An 18031-nucleotide genomic window follows, 5' to 3' on the forward strand; every position below is an offset into this window, starting at 1 on the left:
TCATTAACCTAATTGGTTTACCCCTGAATGTAATCTGCCTCCTTTCTCTCGTAGCTTTTAATATTCTCTCCCTGTTCTGTATGTTAGCTATCTTCATAATTATATGTATTGGAGTTGGTCTATTACGGTTTTGGATGTTTGGGGTCCTGTAGGCTTCCAGGATTTGGCAATCCATTCCATCTTTCATCTCTGGGAAGTTTTCTAGGATTATTTCATTTAATAAGTTGTCCATTCCTTTGGTTTTAACCTCTGTGCCTTCTTCTATCCCAATGACTCTCAAATTTGGTTTTTTTATGAGATCCCATATCTCTTGGATAGATTGCTCATGAGATTTAAGCATCTTTTCTGTGTTGACTATATTCTTTTCAAGTTGATAAACTTTGTCTTCATTATCTGATGTTCTGACTTCTACTTGATCTAGTCTATTTGTAATGTTCTCGTTAGAGTTTTTAATCTGGTTTATGGTTTCTTGCATTTCTAGGATTACTGTTTGGTTTTTTTTTTTTTTTTTTAATCTCTATCTCCTGGTAAAGCTCGTTCTTTGCAGTTTGAATTTGTTTGTTTAGTTCATTTTCAAAATATACTTTCAATGCTTGGACTTGCTGTCTCATGTCTTCTCTAATATTCCGTTCCATCTGAGTTAGGTATGCCTTGATTTCTTTCCCTGTCCATGTTTCTGATGCTTCTAGGTCCTCCTGTAGATTTAAGTTGTCTTGCATTGTTTGTAGTCCTTTTTTCCCTTGTTTTTTCATGTTGTTCACGTTACTTTCCAGCTCTGTTTGACTGCTTTATAACTGCTTTCTCCTATACATTTGTTTTGGCTTTGTATATCTCTGTTGTCTCTCCTTTGTGGTGGGAGATTATGCCTAGAAATGTTGGGCTTTATTGTACTTTAAAGCTGATTCATTCAGTTCATAAAAGGCTTCCAGGTTCTGTATGCATATAGTGATTTGTTATTTATTCTTAGGACTGTATGTTTAGGTTAGGTGCTATGATGGTACGAGGGTTAGTATGTCTTGGCTACTTTAGAAGATTGCTCTACTGAAGGTGGATACTAACAGGCAATTGGATCAGGGTGTTGGTAGTAGCTAGGTATTTAGGAGCCCTATATACAGCCTTGAGACCTTCACCTATTTGCATTTAGACAATTACACATAATGGAAGACGTAATGCTTGGGATGAAAGTTGGGGGGTAGGGGAATGAAGGTGCTCTTAAAAAGAAAGAAGGAGAGAGAGAGAGATAGATTAGAGGAGAATGAAAAGAATGATAAAACTTGAAACGGGAAAGAAAGAGAGAAGGAAAAGGGGAGAAAGGAATAGAGAGAGAAGAAGAAAAAAAAATATTGAAGTCTTAGAGATCCATTTTCTTCTCTTCCAGTAGGCGGAGCTGTGCCCTCCGAGCGGAGCTTCTGCTCTCTACCTGCCCATAGCAATCCCTGTAAGGCGTCTCCTGGGAGTCTCTCAGACTTGTCAGTCCAGAGCCGTTTCACTTCTCTGGCCCTTACTCCCCTTCCTCCTGTCAGCCAGCCAGCCAGGTCCTGTTCACCAGAAGCGGTTCCCCAGAGATCTAGTTACACTTGCAGCCCCACCGCGTGTCCCATTTAAGCCCTAGTGCTGTGGTAAACTGGCGGCTAAGACCTTGGGAGTCACCGCTGGTGATATGGGGGGTTGGGGGTCGGGGATCCCCTCTACTTCCCTACAGACACGACCCCTGAGAGGTCCATGAAGTTTCCTGGCTGCTTGTATCTGGATGGGGAGGGAGTCACACACCTGCTAAAGTGGATTCTGCTGGGAAGGAATTCCCACGGCCGAACTCCGATGACGTCACCTCTCTGCTATGGCGGGGCCCCAGGCTCCTTGCCGGAGTGTCCTAAGGGAGGGGTGGGACTGGTCCGTCTCCGGTTGGCTTCAGCTCCCAGCTAGCTAATTCATGAAGGCTTGGCTAAAGACTTCTTCCTGCCAAGCTGCGTCTTGGAGGCTAGCGGGACCCAGTCACGTTTGCTGCGGGCGGACGGGCCGGCGGACGGGCCGGCAGCCGCGTGCAGCGGCGCGCAGACTGTGGCTGGCGGATCTGGACCTCTGCCTCTCATGGGGCAATCCAGAATAGCAAGTAAGCATCTAAGTTGACTTAATAAGCCACAAGTCTTTTCTCTAAGGTGATAAGAGCATGGGTTGTTATTGACACTTTGGCTTATTCACAAAGTTCTTAAGTCTATTAGATGCAATGCCAAGTTCCAACTTCTATATGCCGCTGCCGGACAATGCAGACAGAGCAAGCAAGACAGCAAGCAGAAAGCAAATGGCTCATTGTCACTTCTGAAGCTTGATTTTGCTGGGCATATCTCTTCTCTTAATAGGTAGCCACTAAATTATAAAGTGGTCTTATTTTCTATTGCATTTTAGAATATTTAAATTGAATCTATATGTAGACTGATAGCAATATAAAAAAACACAAATGCCTCAATTATAATTTTTACTGTACAAGTAATCAACTTAAAAATAATTGGGAAGATATAAAATTTTAAAAACTAAAAATGCAAAGATATTTATTTGTTACCATTAAGTGACTGGTAATAAATACATGAGATGTTTTAAGTAACATAGAATATACATGTACATTGAAAGAAGTAGACTATCCAATGTTGAATTACACCATTAACAACAATGGTCTTTGTGTTGTGGAATTTGAGCTTATTAAATTAAACTGTAGCCTTCAGGTGGAATAGTTTGGGATCATCAGTTAGGTCTCCTTGAATTGAACTTAGAATAGTTATTATTTATTTATTTGTACTGATGATGGAACCCAAGGGTGCTATACCACTGAGTAACATCACCATTCCTTTTAATTTGGGGGGTTTTTTTGAGACAGGTCTTGTGAAGTTATCCAGACTGGCCTCAATCTTGTAATCCTTCTGCCTCAGCCTCCCAAGTTGCTGGGATTATCAGAATGTGCCAGAATACCCATACGAATAGCTATCATTTCTTCAAGAACATCTCAAAATAACACTTTACTGTAAGATGAACTTTGACATTACTATCTGATTTGAAAGCAGATTCTCCCTAATCAGTAGCACAGAAAACTATGTGAGTTCAAAAGGTCTTTAATGTCAAAGGGAACTTATTCAATTCAAAGACACAGCTATGTTTACAATATCCCGGAAACTTTATTCTTCACTCTCTCACACTCACAGGTATACACTAGGAGTCACAGATTGAAACTTAGTAAGTGTGATGCCCATTTTTTTTTATCTTAAATTCCATGCTTTTTTCATTGTACCACACTGCAACATTTTAGAATAGTCAAAAAGGAGAAGAAATGAAAAAGAAAGAAAGAAAATTACAGTACTTAAAAAATAATTTTTAATGGAAAAAAATAGAAATATTTGATTGATGCTACCTTAAATAGGCCTTTAGATTTTCACTTGGGAACCTGAAAAATACATTTAAAATGACAGAGATTTCTATTATCATTATAATATTTTATAAATAATTAGTAATATAGATGTCAGCAGGTAAGTTATAGCTGAATTGTTGGGTGGACATGAATTGTAAATCGCATCCTTCATGTACCACCTCCCAAACAGTGACGTTGTTAAGATAGGCTCAGAAGATCCACCCTTGTTTATCAAACGCCCATCTTTTAGCACCTAAAGAGAAAGTAAGCAAAGTACAGTCAGCTTTATTAAAACACGTATTGCAATTGAACTAATAATTTTGAAACCACCCTAGGTAAAGTGGTTGATCAAGTCATTCCTGCTCAGGAAAGAGGAACAGACAGGATTGGCAGGATAGCTATTTACATATAATGAAAACTAGAGCAATTAAGAGGGTTCATGATTTCAGTTTCAAGTATTGAATGTGACCATTAATGAAAAGTCAATATCAGCAGCAGCAGAAATGATTCATTGGGTTGAATTATTGCAAGAAAATAAGGAAATAGAGCACATTTTTCCCTTAAGCAACTGAGAAGTTGGTGGTAAAACTGAGCAGATTCTAACCATAGAGAAACCTTATATTAATATATTGGAGAGGAAAACAGATAAGAACTTAGGAAGTCTCAGGAAAAAAAAGCTGGCCTGGTCTACTTGCCAGAATGAGATACAATCTAGGAAAAGAAGTTAGGATTTTTTTTTTCCTACAGCTGTATGGCAGAGAAACATTATGGGAAGTGGAAATCTGAGCAGCAAAGGTTCATTCTGGTTTGGAAATGTTTGTGACAGGCCTAGGCAATGTGCTTTTATTCTCTAGTTGAGTTAGAGCCACTGGTGTGCTGGAGCCACTGAGGTATAGGTTCACAAGAACAGGTTGTTAAATTTCCAGAAACAGTCACAGGTGTTGTTAAGTCAACTTTGTTAGTCAGTTTCCTGTTACTATAACAAAATACTTAAGATAATTAACTTAGAGAAAAGATTTATTTTGGCTCATGGTTTTGAAGGTCCCAGATCAAAATGGTTTGTGCCTCTGAGGGGAAGCACATCATGGCAGGAGTGCATGGTGGAGCAAAACTGCTTACATCACAGAGTCAAGGACACACCCACAATGGCCTGAGGACTTCCCATAGGCCACTCGTCCTGCAGGGTCTGCAACATCCCAATAGTGCCAGCCTGGGCACCAAGTCTGGAAACCTTTGGGGGGCACTTCTCCAAACCATAGCACGAGCCATTTTAGAAGTTGATCATGGTGAGAATAGTTACACCAAAATAATTTGCAAATGCCAGAAAACAGAGCTTTTCCCTTTTCTTCCTCAGAAAGCAAGTTGTTGAAATTTATATCCCACTATTGTCTAGAGCTCAAGATTAGTGAAGAAAAGAATAAATCATACAGTCAGAAAAAAAAAAAAAGAAACCGATCAGCTGGGAAAAGACAGTTTGAACAAGGTTGAAGTTGGGAACTGGGAAAATATATTTTATAACTGGAAGTAGAAAAAAAAAATCCTAGAAGACAATTGTGAAATTTCGTTTAATTTTATGCAATGTGTGAATGTAAAGTTAGTATAACTATTTCACAAGAAGATTCTTTAACCCTAGTGCTTCCTGTCTTTCCCATTTGGTCATGAAGCTTTTGTTTCTTTAATTGATTTTTTTAAAAAAATAAATGACAGCAGAATGCATTACAATTCTTATTACACATATACAGCACAATTTTTCATATCTCTGGTTGTATATAAAGTTGACACCAATTCATGTCTTCATACATGTATTTTGGATAATGATGTCTATCGCATTCCATCATCCTTGCTAATCCCCTGCCCCCTCCCTTTCCCTCCCACCCCTCTGCCCTATCTAGTATTCATCTATTTCTCTCTCATGTTCCCCCTCCCTACCCCACTATGAGTCAGCCTCCTTATAGGGATTGGCTAACTTCACTTAGCATTATCTTCTCCAAAGCCATCCATTTACCTGCAAATGCCATGTTTCTATTCTCTAGAAGACAATTCTTATGCTTCACTATTCACAGACTGCTTTCATGTGCATTATCATACTGCATCTTAACCAAGTCAGTGAGGATAAAAGGATCTTTTCCTCTTCCATAAGAATTCAGAGGTTAAGTGGCTTTCTTGAGGTTATATAACTAGTTAGTTGCTAAGGTCAGACTTCATTTTTGCTGTCAGCAAGAAGTCTGACTTGCCTGTGGTACTAGAGCAAGACATTTTGACACTTGTGGGCATCGTCAAGAATATTCCACCTTCTTAGAGTAAAACTAGAGTAGTGGAGGGGAAAAGATACTTACTAAGTATGTTAAAATTTCTCCAAAATGGGAGTCTAAGATAATAAGTAAATGTTTTCCCAGTGAGTGTTTACTGGTCAATGGAACTGGACAAATGCTCAAGAAGACATTGTGAGCATAGCTGATGTAAAATATCTGTCATTTACAATATTATAACTGGTCTCTCCAGAAATAATATATTAACAGAAGGGCCATGCTTTTCAAGGTTAACAGAGAAAGAACTGAACAAATCAAGAAGTGCTTACTGTTTGTTTGGCTCTTTGAAGAAAACTAGTCACCCTAATCCTACATGGTCTTTGGATCAAGCAGAGAAACACAATATCTCCTGGAATCTTTTCCATGAACGCCCAACCAGCTTTGTATTAATTCTGTTTGGACTCTTGAGGAGACTGGCTAGTGCAAAGCCTTCTTGAAAGGATAGTTCACTGTTCTCCAGTAACTATTTTCAAAAATAATTAATGGATGTTCTCTTTCATCCATCTTGTGAGTTTGGTTAGTATTTGTTCCTTAGAATCTGACATATTTCAGGGAAATTCATGCCACTTTGAATCTGCACATGTAAAAATGAACATCTATAGCACCCTGACTGTAGCAGTCCCTACCTGCTATACCAAAGACCTTGTCTGTCAAGGGCCTTTTATATGTCTTTCCTGATCTAATGCAATCTGTATCTCATTTTTTCTTTCTGAAAATGAGCTGGAGTAGGTTAAGTAAGATACAAATGATAATTATATTGTAAGTTCCTAATTTAAAGGATAGGGGTCCTTCCTTTCTTCCTTTCTTCCTTCCCTTTCTTCTTCCTTCCTCCTTTCCTCCCCCCCTCCCTCCTTCCCTCTCTCACATCCAGAGATGGGAAACAGAATGACCCCCAAAGAATGACTAAGTTTAGAGTTGAGCCCTACACAGCCTGTGAGTTCAACAATTTAACATTTAGACTTTGGTATCATTCTCTAATTGCTCCTAATTCTCTGACACCAGTTGTGATGAAAATGTTAAAACAAAGAAATAAAATGGTTACTGACAAAGTTCTTGATATATTCTCAAATTCTTCTTCAACTGTTTCCATCCAACTTTTTCAAATACCACATTCTGATGTGTGGTCCAGAGTGAATGAAATGGCATTTCTGCCTTCAGATCTTTAACCTAGTCTAGAAAATTCTAGCATTTTTTATTCTTTCCCCTTGGATGAGATGGTTTCATGAGTTTTAATTCTCAGTCCTACTCTGGGACAGTTCCTCAGGGCAGGGGTTGGAGGGGGGGAGTCTATGTTTGTATGTCATAGAAAAAATATCAAAGTAGTGCATGGAAAATTCGATTATGTGTGCTCAGTTGTCTGGAAGCCTGCAGGATTTCATGTACCAGTAGGGCTAGACTTCACTCAGCTATGAGACTCTGCTTTCCTCTTGTACTCCCTTGAAGTGAGCTCAGATATTTTCAGTTCATCTATGCTTATTTCTGCCAGTCCAGCCACCTTTCAGCTACTGGAATTTGGACTCCAGACTCCTCACTTCAGATCTGATCATGATTTTCTATAATTAGCTGTTCAGTTTATTAATTGACTAGTGAGAGTCAACCTAACCAGGTTCTATAGCAGTCAAGGATTCCTGTTTTCTGGATTTCACAGTCTTAAGCCTGTATTATATGTTAAACTGTTGGCTTCACAGAATTATCTCTTTTATAAATATGATATTTTCCAATCTGATAATGTGCAAAAATATAGACATCTGACATGACCACTAGAAATCTGCAATTCTAATGCTTTTTTGCCCAATACCTTGGATGAGTTAACTTAGATTCTTATTTCCCCTTATAGAACATGCAGTGACTCCAGCCTACTCACTGTAACCCTGCCATTGGTTGCCACAGTTCGGAGATGACATTAATTGATAGAGTATAAGTATGTTATGACCATGTGTGTGTGCAAGTCTTAAACTAGCTAATGTAAACTTGCAGTCATAATTCTGATTTGAGTGTAGCTTCTTCTGTGAATTAATTGGTTAAGCACTACAATTTATAAAATAAATGTCCAGCTTTCAGCTTGTCTCCAACTGCGACCAAAGAAAATGGCAATCTAGAAACAAAAATCCTTCAATAAATAGTGACTTCAGTTCATAAGTTCTACATTGCTCCTGTGGCTTGCTCTGCTTGATGAGACACATGTAAATAGGCACCCAGAGGGTTGCAAAGAACTTGTCCAAAGTGACTTTTCCTTTTTATGCTCTTGGACTCATTTGACTAAAATGTGAAAAAGTCCATCTTTGGTGAAAGATTAGAGACCACAAGGAGAGATGGCCCTAATCATGCCAGCTGTTCAACACAATCCCATGACAAACCAGTCAGCCCCAACCAACCCACTACCAAGTGACAGAAACAATGAGGTTAGCCAACTTCAGCTGAACCCATCTCAAACAAGAAAAACAGGCTGTCTACACCCAGTTCAAACTGACAACCCACAAAATCAGGGCTAAGAGCCATTGTCTAGAGATGTCATATGTTTTAAGGAATTTCATTGCACAGCAAATGTAAACTGATAAAGTTGCCATAGCAACTGTCACAGCTTGTTTGACTTGGCTTCAGAGAAAGAGAAGATTGAAATACTCTTGAAATCCTCTTACCTCAAATTTTCCAGGTGCCAGGCGAATTTCAGAAAGTAGCACTTCAGGAAAAACATACTCTGTTCCAAATGTACCACTAAGGGAGAACATTTCAAATCTTGTAGAAGCAGTTTCTGCTGGCTGTCCACAAGTTTTCAAATCAGCGGTTTTGCATTTCAGCATTGTGCACACCTATGTGGAACAGATGCAGATAAAACACACCTGATATCTCGGTTACTTGTCCAAGAACTGTTGACTGGCTTTTTAACCATAGCAAAGCAAAGCTTCCTTTCTCCATAAAGAGATTGGAATCATATTTTTTTATAATCATCTGCTTTCTTGAAAATGTTAAGCCATTTAAGAACTGATCCATTTCCTGAAAAGCAAGTGAACTGAAAGGAATAAATCAGTTCAGAATTAGACTCAAACCATTACTTTGGTATGGTAGATGATGGCATTAAGTCTGAGGAACTGGGGGGTCTTGGGGCCACAATAGTACTGATGCTGAAAGGATGATTAAAGTTTGGACCACCCATGAACCTCACCTCTTTCCATATCCTTCTCTTTAGAAGATAGTAAGGCATAGAGTCTAAGAAAATGCAAACTCATAACCAACATACTAGAAAAAGTCTCAACCTTTAAAATTTGTCATCTGAAGGGAACAAAAAGACTAGGACATCCAATTAGAAGAGGAACTAAGTAAAAAGCGCACTCCAACTCATTGTTGGTTTCACAAGTAAAAATAAGACTGTATTCAGATTGTTGGCGAAACCTAATTAAGGAAGACTTCTTGCGTTCACCACAATTGCAAACTAGTTCATCATCAGTCATAGACAATAGTCATGGTAAAATCACTGCTTAAAATGTGCTCAAAGCAAAAAGACCAGATAATACTTAAATATCATAGCAAATACCATATTTGATTAATCCCTGTGTGTGAGTATGTGTGAGAGAAATCCTGTTGGTGCCTTGACAAGAAAGGCACTGGACTTTCCGGAACAAATATTAAAAGTTCACCTGGAATTTACAGACATGTAAACACTCCATTTACTTAATCTTAGATTACCTGCCAGTACTCTCTTTGCCTTCGGCCATGGAGTCCTGTAAAAGCCCCCAGAACGTAGGCTTCGTTCTCTTTTTTTTCTAACATTTTGTAGCTTAGATGACAGCATAACTCTTTCTGACAGACTGTAAGGTTTCCTGAATTTTCAAAAAGTTCTGTGAAGTTGAACTGATCGTGGGAAACATTTCCCCCAAAAGTTTTTTTCTGTACTGGGAAGGGTTTGATGGTATTGGCATAGGCATTCCAGTTGACGGCTGCTGGGTAGTCCGGGGATTTCCGAGGATGTGAATCCACCTCTGAAATGAGGATGCGTCCTGAGTCTGTTTTCATGTCATAGTGATACGTCTTGGGAGAGTGAGGTGCGTAGATACCACTGCCTGGGAATGGAAGACAAGTCTTTTGAAACAATAATGCAGGCGCGCGCACACACACACACAAATAATTCACCCCTCAGAGTTGGCGTATGATCCCATCCTCATTTGGGACAATGAGAGGCCATACAGACTTCCTGTGACACTGAACACCCAATGACTCTTTCTATTCTCTCTTGGAAGTAAGTGACTGAACTACAAGTTTGATGGTCTCACTTACAAATAAATTTAATATGACAGCATTCTTTATTAGCATTATGGAAAATTAAACCAAATATAAAAATATTTGTGTTCCAAGAGTCTCTGAAATGTAGGGAAAGCTAATGCAAAATTCTTTTCCGTTCTCCACTGTGGCAGTTTTCAAATATGTCCAAAAATTATTCAACACTCTTTGAAAGGAAAGTGAGAAAGTGAGAGATGGGTGAGTGAGAAATGAAGGACAGAGACCAGGCAGAGATCCACACAGAGGTTTACTTGTCAAAGCTGACAAATAGAGGCCATTCCTCTACAGAGTAGAGAGGTCCCAGGCCCCCAAAATGTAAGGGGGTTCAGCTTTTAGAGAGTAGGAGTTTGGAGTTGTAGCTGTGGTGCTATGGGATAGGCTCAGGGGTGCTTACATCAGAGCTAGGTGGGTGAGGAATAGCATGGGATTAATTTAGGTTGATGGTACCATGGGGCTTTCCAGAGCAAAGGGATTATGTCCTTCTGGGATTGGTTTAGGATTAAGGTACCATGGGGTAGGTCACTAGTGGGGCAGGGGAGTTTGTGTAAGAGGAAGTACAGGAAAGTGATAGTTATCTAATGAGATGGTGGTTAACATTTAAGATGGCTGTGCGAATGTTATATCAACACCCTATACTCTTCTATCCAACAGTGGATCTCATTCTCTTTCCCTAGGCCTAGTGATTCCCTTCTGATGAACAAAACTTTGTACAAGTGATGGTGATAACTGGCCATAAATAGCACCATAACTTCTTCCTCCCTCCCTTGCTTTCTGTTTCTGTCTCTCTATGCCTCTCTTCTCTCCTCTCTCAATTCTTGCCCTGCAGGAAGTACATTTCCATGCCACAAGGATACATTTATTACAAAGTCCTATGGACAGGCATGTGGCAAGAAATGAGGGCCTCTTGCCAACACCCACTGAGGAACTGAGAGTTCCTACTGAGGGTGGTGTGAGCCAGCTATGCTGGACGCAGACTCATCTTCAGATGACTGGCTAGCCAGCCAACTGCTTGATGTAACCTGAGACAAGAATGATCTGAAGCCACCCAGCTAACCCCTGCCAAATTCCCGATAAACAGAAGCTGTGTAATAATACATGTTTGTTGTTTTAAGTCACATTTATGTTTAACTTTTAAGGTAATTTATTATATGGCAGCCTAAAAATAATATAAGCTTCTGACTTTGCAAGTTTAAAACACATCTCTTTTTAGTTCCCTGTTTGGCCACTTGCTGGCTGGGGAGACTTTAGCAAATTATTTGTGCTGTCTCTTAGTTAGTAAATTGGGATGTAATATCCTCATACAGAGTTGTAATGATTACATGAAATAGTACAGGTAAAGTTTTATCGTGACCATAACTTACAAATCAGCCCTAGCTTTTCTTTTAAAAGGAGGATGGACGTAGTGAGAAGTTTCACCCAAAAAGCAAAAAAAAAAACAAGGCAGATCATCTCTGAGGCATTAGTTTCTCCATGTGTAGAAGTATACGCTACACATCATACCTGGTTGTAAATTACCTGTCATGCTTTGGCCAACCTTATGTGTGTTGGCTGCAAGAAGATTAACTCTCATTCCCATTGCCCAAGCAGAGTGGAATTCAATAGCTGTCAAAAAGGGCAAAACATTCATCCAAGCTGTGGGATACAGTATGGTATCCACTTGGTGATCTTCCACCAGGGTAACTGCAGGATCGTGGAAGAGTATGTCAAAGCATGTGAAAATGCCAAATGTTCCAAATGTAGTCTTGAAAGTTACTAACTCCGGCTTGTCAGGGGCATCAAACTGAGGCTCCGAGTAGAGATGGTACTATAATAAATGCATAGTATTTAGTATACCAACTAAGACTAGTAATAATATGCATAGTATTTAGTATACCAACTAAGACTTGTTTATAGAAGAGTTGACTTATAAAAGCCCTCCAAAGTTAGTAAAAGATTTTGCTAGAGTGGACAACAGGACATATCCTAGAAAGTGAATGAATCTGACAATCAGAAGTGAATTTCCAAGGCCAATGTAGAGAAATAAGCAACATGTGTCCAGAACATGTCTTTTATCTCCTCTTCTCTCTCTCCTTCTGTCTATCTCTCTGTCTCTCAGGAGCCAAATATCTCCCTAAGAGCCCCCAAAACTATATGCTTCTTAAAAGCTAATGATATGCATTATTCTTCCTGAAGAAAAAGTAGGTCCTCATCTCCATCATGTGGGACTATGCCCCAACTTCCTTAATAATACTCCTCTGGTGCAGGAATCAAAATCAAGAATCAATAAAAGGGATGGACTCAAACTAAAAAGTTTCTTCTCAGCAAAAGAAACAATCTGTGAGGTGAATAGAAGGCCCACATCTTGGGAGCAAATTTTTACCCCTCACACATCAGATAGAGCACTAATCTCTAGGGTATATAAAGAACTTAAAAAGTTAAACAGCAAAAAAAGAAACAACCCAATCCACAAATGGGCCAAGGACCCGAACAGACACTTCTCAGATGATGATATAAAAAATCAATCAACAAATATATGAAAAAATGTTCAACATCTCTAGCAATTAGAGAAAAGCAAATCAAAACAACTCTAAGACTTCATCTCACTCCAGTCAGAATGGCAGCTATTATGAATACAAACAACAGTAAGTGTTGGCGAGGATGTGGGGAAAAAGGTACACTCATACACTGCTAGTGGGACTGCAAACTAGTATAGCCAATATGGAAAGCAGTATGAAGATTTCTTGGAAAATTAGGAATGGAAACACCATTTGACCCAGCTATCCCTGTCTTCAGTCTATACCCAAAGGACTTAAAAACAGCACACTACAGGGACACAGCCACATCAATGTTTATAGCAGCACAATTCACAATAGCTAAACTGTGGAACCAACCTAGATGCCCTTCAATAGATGAATGGATTAAAAAAACATGGCATATACACACAATGGAATATTACTGAGCAATAAAAGAGAATAAAATCATGGCATTTGCAGGTAAATGGATGTAATTAGAGAAGATAATGCTAAGTGAAGTTAGCCAATCCCAAATAACCAAATGCCAAATGTGTTCTTTGATATAAGGAGGCTGATTCATATTGGGATAGGGAGGGAGATCGTGGGAGGAATAGACGAACTCTAGATAGGGTGGAGGGGTTGGAGGGAAAGGGAGGGGGCATGGGATTAGAAATGATGGTGGAACATGATGATCATTATTATCCAAAGTACATGTATGAAGACACGAACTGGTGTGAATATACTTTGTATATAACCAGAGATATTTAAAAATTGTGTTCTATATGTGTAATAAGAATTGTAATGCATTATGCTGTCATATATAAATTCAAAATGTTTTTTTTAATTGTATGGTTTAAACTTAAATCTACAAAAAGGTAATTAAATTAACTGGTACTGAAAATTGAATATTTTGTGATTTGATAAAAATTTAATTTATGCAAAAAACTAATTCTTACAATTTTGAAGCATGTTCATACCATATCTTTATTAAATGGTATCCACATTACAATCAGCTTTATACCTTTTTCATCAATAGTAAAATTATTTATTTTATAAACACAAAACCTTATCTCAGTCCTGGACCATAATGACACTTCTCTATCAGGTCTCTCTCTACATTTTTTTTCCAGATCAGTTTTTTTTTCCCCCTAGAATCCCACTTCATTTATTACTCATTTTCACCAAAAATCTCCAATGATATTGTATTATATAGGGACTAACGCTCAAACTCCTAAACATAATATTCCCCATTCTCATATCTGGCTCTGCTCTCTCTGTCTTACCTTGTGGTAGCGTGCCACCAGCTTTCCTTCTGAATTATACACCACATTGGTATTATATTGATAATAGCCATTTGACGGACACTTGGAGTCATGGACATTACATTTCTTTTTGTCTCCAATATTTGCCACAACGTAGATAGAGTTGCTCTTGGCCAGGCAGCTGAGTCTTTCTTGTACTGGACTGTGACCAAATCTAAATCAAATTTTAATGAAGACATTTAAATTTTCAATATATTTAAGTCAGTTCATACACAGACAATAACAATAGTAAAGGTCTATGTACAATTGGTGTCAATATAAAAACCACTCAGAGAGAAGGGCATATTTTTTAAAAACACACATTATACTTAAACTGATGAAGACTTTTTATGCCACATCTATTGCTCCAGCAATTCACTACTCACTTTTCGGCATGATTAATTGTCTCCTCTCTATTAGATTATTCCCAACAGTATACAATATACTCTAGTACTTTCTAAAGTAGGGGGAAAAAAACTCTTTTGACCTTCTATGCCCTTCCTTATATGGCTTTTGTTCTCAGCTCACTCTTACAGCAAGAATCCTCAAGAGAGCTGTCCCTCTTATGGTCATCAGTTGCTCCTGGCTCATTCTCATTGGAAGCACTCCAGATGAACTTTCATTTCTATCATCTGAACTCTCATAACGCCAACAATGACTCCCAGTCTTACCTGAACTCAAATCTTACCCTACTTATCTACAGGAGTTGACAGAGCTCCACTCTCCTCCTGGAAACGTGTCTCTCTCTCCCTGCACTCACCCTTTCACTCTCCTGATCACTGACTGCTCTTCTCTGTGTCCTTCACTGGTTCCTCCTCATCTCTTCTACATGTCAACCCTGAAACTTTCTAGTGCTCAAGCCTGTTCTCTATTCTTTTCTCTAAGTCAATCCACAGGTGGACTCTTCTGGAAGTTAAAAATCATCTGTATGTGGACTTTGATTTTCTATCTCCAGACTTCCATCTGTCCCCTCATGCCAGAGGTGTATATTCAGCTGCCAGGAGGACATCTCCACCTGGGTGACTAAAGGGCAGCACCAACTTAAGATACGGAAAGTTGAATTCTTGATCTGCCTCCCCAGACCTGCTGTTCTTGGAGTGTTCCCTGTGTCTGTGAGGGCAATCTCAATCCACCAGTTGAGATAACTGTAATTGTATTGTTTCAGGTAATGATGCAAAACACTTCCCCTTGCTCTATTTTTTTTTTTTCATTTTGGTCAAAGTTTGTTCCTTCTATTAGGGAAAATGAAAGAGCTATTTATTAACCTTGCGGAAGAAGCTATTCCCCAATTTTCACTAGTTCCTGTGGCCACTATGATCTTTGATTCTTCTGCAAATTTGCCACACGTGTTGTTTTTAATGAGAAATGTGGAAGTCAACTATTGACTTTCTTCACAAAAGAGAGGATTTTTTTTTATATCAGAGACTGATAGTATTCTCTTATTGCAGTTCATTTCTCTAGAGCTAAGAAAAGTCATTTCCCCCGGGCTCTTATTCTGATAAACTTCAGAATCATCAGAAGTGCCTAGAAAAATGTGATATCTAAGATTCTCCAACAAGATCATGACAAAGGAATATTTAATAATTGTAAATGAGGTAGAAGAATGAGGTAAAGAGTGAACAAGAGTGAGCAAAGAGCCAAGCGTGGTGGCACATGCCTATAATCCCAGCAGCTTGGGAGGCTGAGGTGGGAGGATCACAATCTCAAAGGCAGCCTCAGCGATGTAGCAAGGCCCTAAGTAATTTAGCAAGATTGTGTCTCAAAATAAAATATAAAAGGGGCTGGGGATGTAGCTCAGGGGTGGAGCACCCCTGGATTCAATCCCTGGCACTTAAAAACAGAGAGAGAGAAAGAGGGAATGAGTTGTGAAAGAGCAAAGAATGAGTGTGTGTGCAATCTGTGTCTAAATCAATCATCTTCTCATCATGCTAGACAGAGGATTTATATATTCAATATATACATATATATTAAATATTTTACATTGAAAGGTTTCTAAGTAACCTCTTTCCAGGGAGATTAGCTCTATGAGCACAGGGAAATGCGGTTTCAAAGCAGAAGGTCTGATAACTCACTAGAAAGTCCATGGGAAGACTTCTCTATCTAGGAAAAGATAGGACAGATAAACTCTATGAACGTCAAATGTGGTCCCTTCAATGGAGAGCTTGGAATATTTTCCTCTAAGTGTAATTTTTCAAAACCTGACAAATGTCCAAATATAAACATAATACATACCATAATATGATAAAATAATTTTCCTTTGGTGAACATGTATGCTTTAGAAATTACAGCACTTTAGTACAAACAACTAGGATAGCTGAATACCTCTGGGGGTCCTGACATGGAATCCAGTTCACCTTAGGGTCTGGGATATCCTCAAGATAAGGGAAAATGCTTTCCCTGGTAAATTTCCATCCATAAAGCGCATCTTCTGGAGTCACAATGATTTGAGCACCCTGTTCAGAACCAATCAAATCAAAATTGTTTTTCTGTGTGCAAAATTGACAATTCAACCACCAGTCTTATTCCAACTCCCTTGTCCCTCCCCAAAATTGTAACTTGCAGAAATAAAAGAATACCTGACCAGCTGCTTGCTTAATTGCTGTCTCCAGAATATCTATATTCTTGTTCATGAGGATCAAGGCATCATCCTGAGAAACAGGTACTTCTGTTCCACTTGGCAAAATGACTGCATGTTCATATACTGCAGCTTTAAAAGTATCCGGAGCACAGAAAGGCAGGGTGATCAGGGCAAAAAATACTGCAGAGGTTGGAAAAGAAGAAGTGGACATGGCCAAGGTTGGGTGGTTTCTGAAAATGAAACTAACATTAAGTGGCATTTATAGAAGGGAGAACATTTATGTAATGGGACTGCCAACTACTGGACTTTCATTTTATAATTCTATGAACACAACTGGTCTGAAACTTTTGAGGATTACAATCAGAAAGTATTTTAAAGAGTAAATAACATATCCTATTGATAAGATTTAGTGTCATGTTTTTAAAAATTCAAATATAGTGCAATTATCCTCTTGCTAACAGAAAGGAAATAATAACAAAATTAACTCTCATGTGAAAAATTGTAGCACAACAAACATTTTGTTTACTAACCTTAAAAATTGGTAACAAGTTTTTGTTCTGTTGGTTGACTTAACATCACATTTTTTTTAGAGGGGGAGAAAAAATTTTAAATATTTACCACTGGGAGAATGCACAACAGTATTGAGTACAAAATTTACCCAAATCAACACTCCAACTTACTCATTCCTATTAGAGACTGAGAATTTATGCTCCATAAAGAAGAGCTGTCTATACAGAGATACTAAAAATTGTGCTCTATATGTGTAATAAGAATTGTAATGCATTCCCCTGTTGTGTATTTAAAAAAAATAATAATAAAATTTAAAAAAAAACAGAAGAGCTATCTAGTGTGTGCACTGCTACATCCCTGGGGTCTAAAGCACTGACTCCCAGATGCTGCTGCCTAGTTAGGATTGTTTCAGAGGAAAAATCAAGACTTCCTCTTCGAGGCCCCAGGCCACCTGGTTGGTCTCCCTGCCTTCTTTCCTTCTCTTCCTTTAACCTTCTCTTCCTCTCCTCCCCTCCTTCTTTCTTCCCTTCCTCCCTTCTTTAATTCCTTTCTTCTTTCTATTGTGGGAAGTAGACGCCAGGGATAATGAAGCATCTAAGACTGTTGATGATAAAGATCATCATCTCTGTTACAACTCAGCTAATGTACAACTTCCATTTTTGTTAAAGGAAAATAACCACATGCATTGATGAAATACACACACACACACACACGCACACACACACCAATATGTGACCTCTGATGCCCTCCTGAACATCTTCCCCAGTCCCAACACAATGTAAAGGCTTTGTTTATTTTATATGGGCGTCTAGATGAAAGTCTCTTAAATACTCTCAAATCGCATAGAAGGGTAAAGACAAATAAAATTCATTCTATGCTTTCCCTCATACTGAGATAGAATTCTTGTTAAGGGTAAGGTCTAAGGGTTAGGAATAAGATCTGCTCATATTTTCTGCTTGGAATAGAGGTTTCTATTAAAGGAATAACTTGTTTTACCTGTACAGAGAAGAAAACTGGAAGTAATTTCTAGAAAAATGGTCAAGCCCTTTAGGAGAAAGTGTAAAGGGACAGTTATTTTAATGAATTTTAGCATATTATATAATACTGATTGTTAGTGTTTGCTGGCATAATTATAAACTATATAATTTTATAGTTCATAATTATACTATATA

At 38.5% G+C, this 18031-nt stretch overlaps 1 protein-coding gene across 1 annotated transcript; it reads right to left on the reverse strand.

The window, feature by feature from the left end:
• Positions 1 to 3144: 3144 nt before the first annotated feature.
• LOC124096140 (pantetheine hydrolase VNN2) lies at positions 3145 to 16565 on the reverse strand. Its single transcript, XM_046449703.2, has 7 exons — positions 16348 to 16565; positions 16094 to 16224; positions 13754 to 13946; positions 11494 to 11782; positions 9388 to 9761; positions 8343 to 8513; positions 3145 to 3647 (listed from the first exon to the last, which is right to left on the reverse strand). The coding sequence occupies exons 1-7, from the start codon at positions 16558 to 16560 to the stop codon at positions 3471 to 3473; spliced, it is 1548 nt and encodes a 515-aa protein (XP_046305659.1). The 5' UTR covers positions 16561 to 16565; the 3' UTR covers positions 3145 to 3470.
• Between the last annotated feature and the right edge of the window lie 1466 nt (positions 16566 to 18031).

The sequence above is a fragment of the Marmota monax genome, unplaced genomic scaffold (assembly GCF_021218885.2).
Source record: "Marmota monax isolate L192 unplaced genomic scaffold, Marmota_monax_Labrador192_F-V1.1 WCK01_AAM20220418_F8-fsc00030, whole genome shotgun sequence".
NCBI classification, from domain to species: Eukaryota; Metazoa; Chordata; class Mammalia; order Rodentia; family Sciuridae; genus Marmota; species Marmota monax.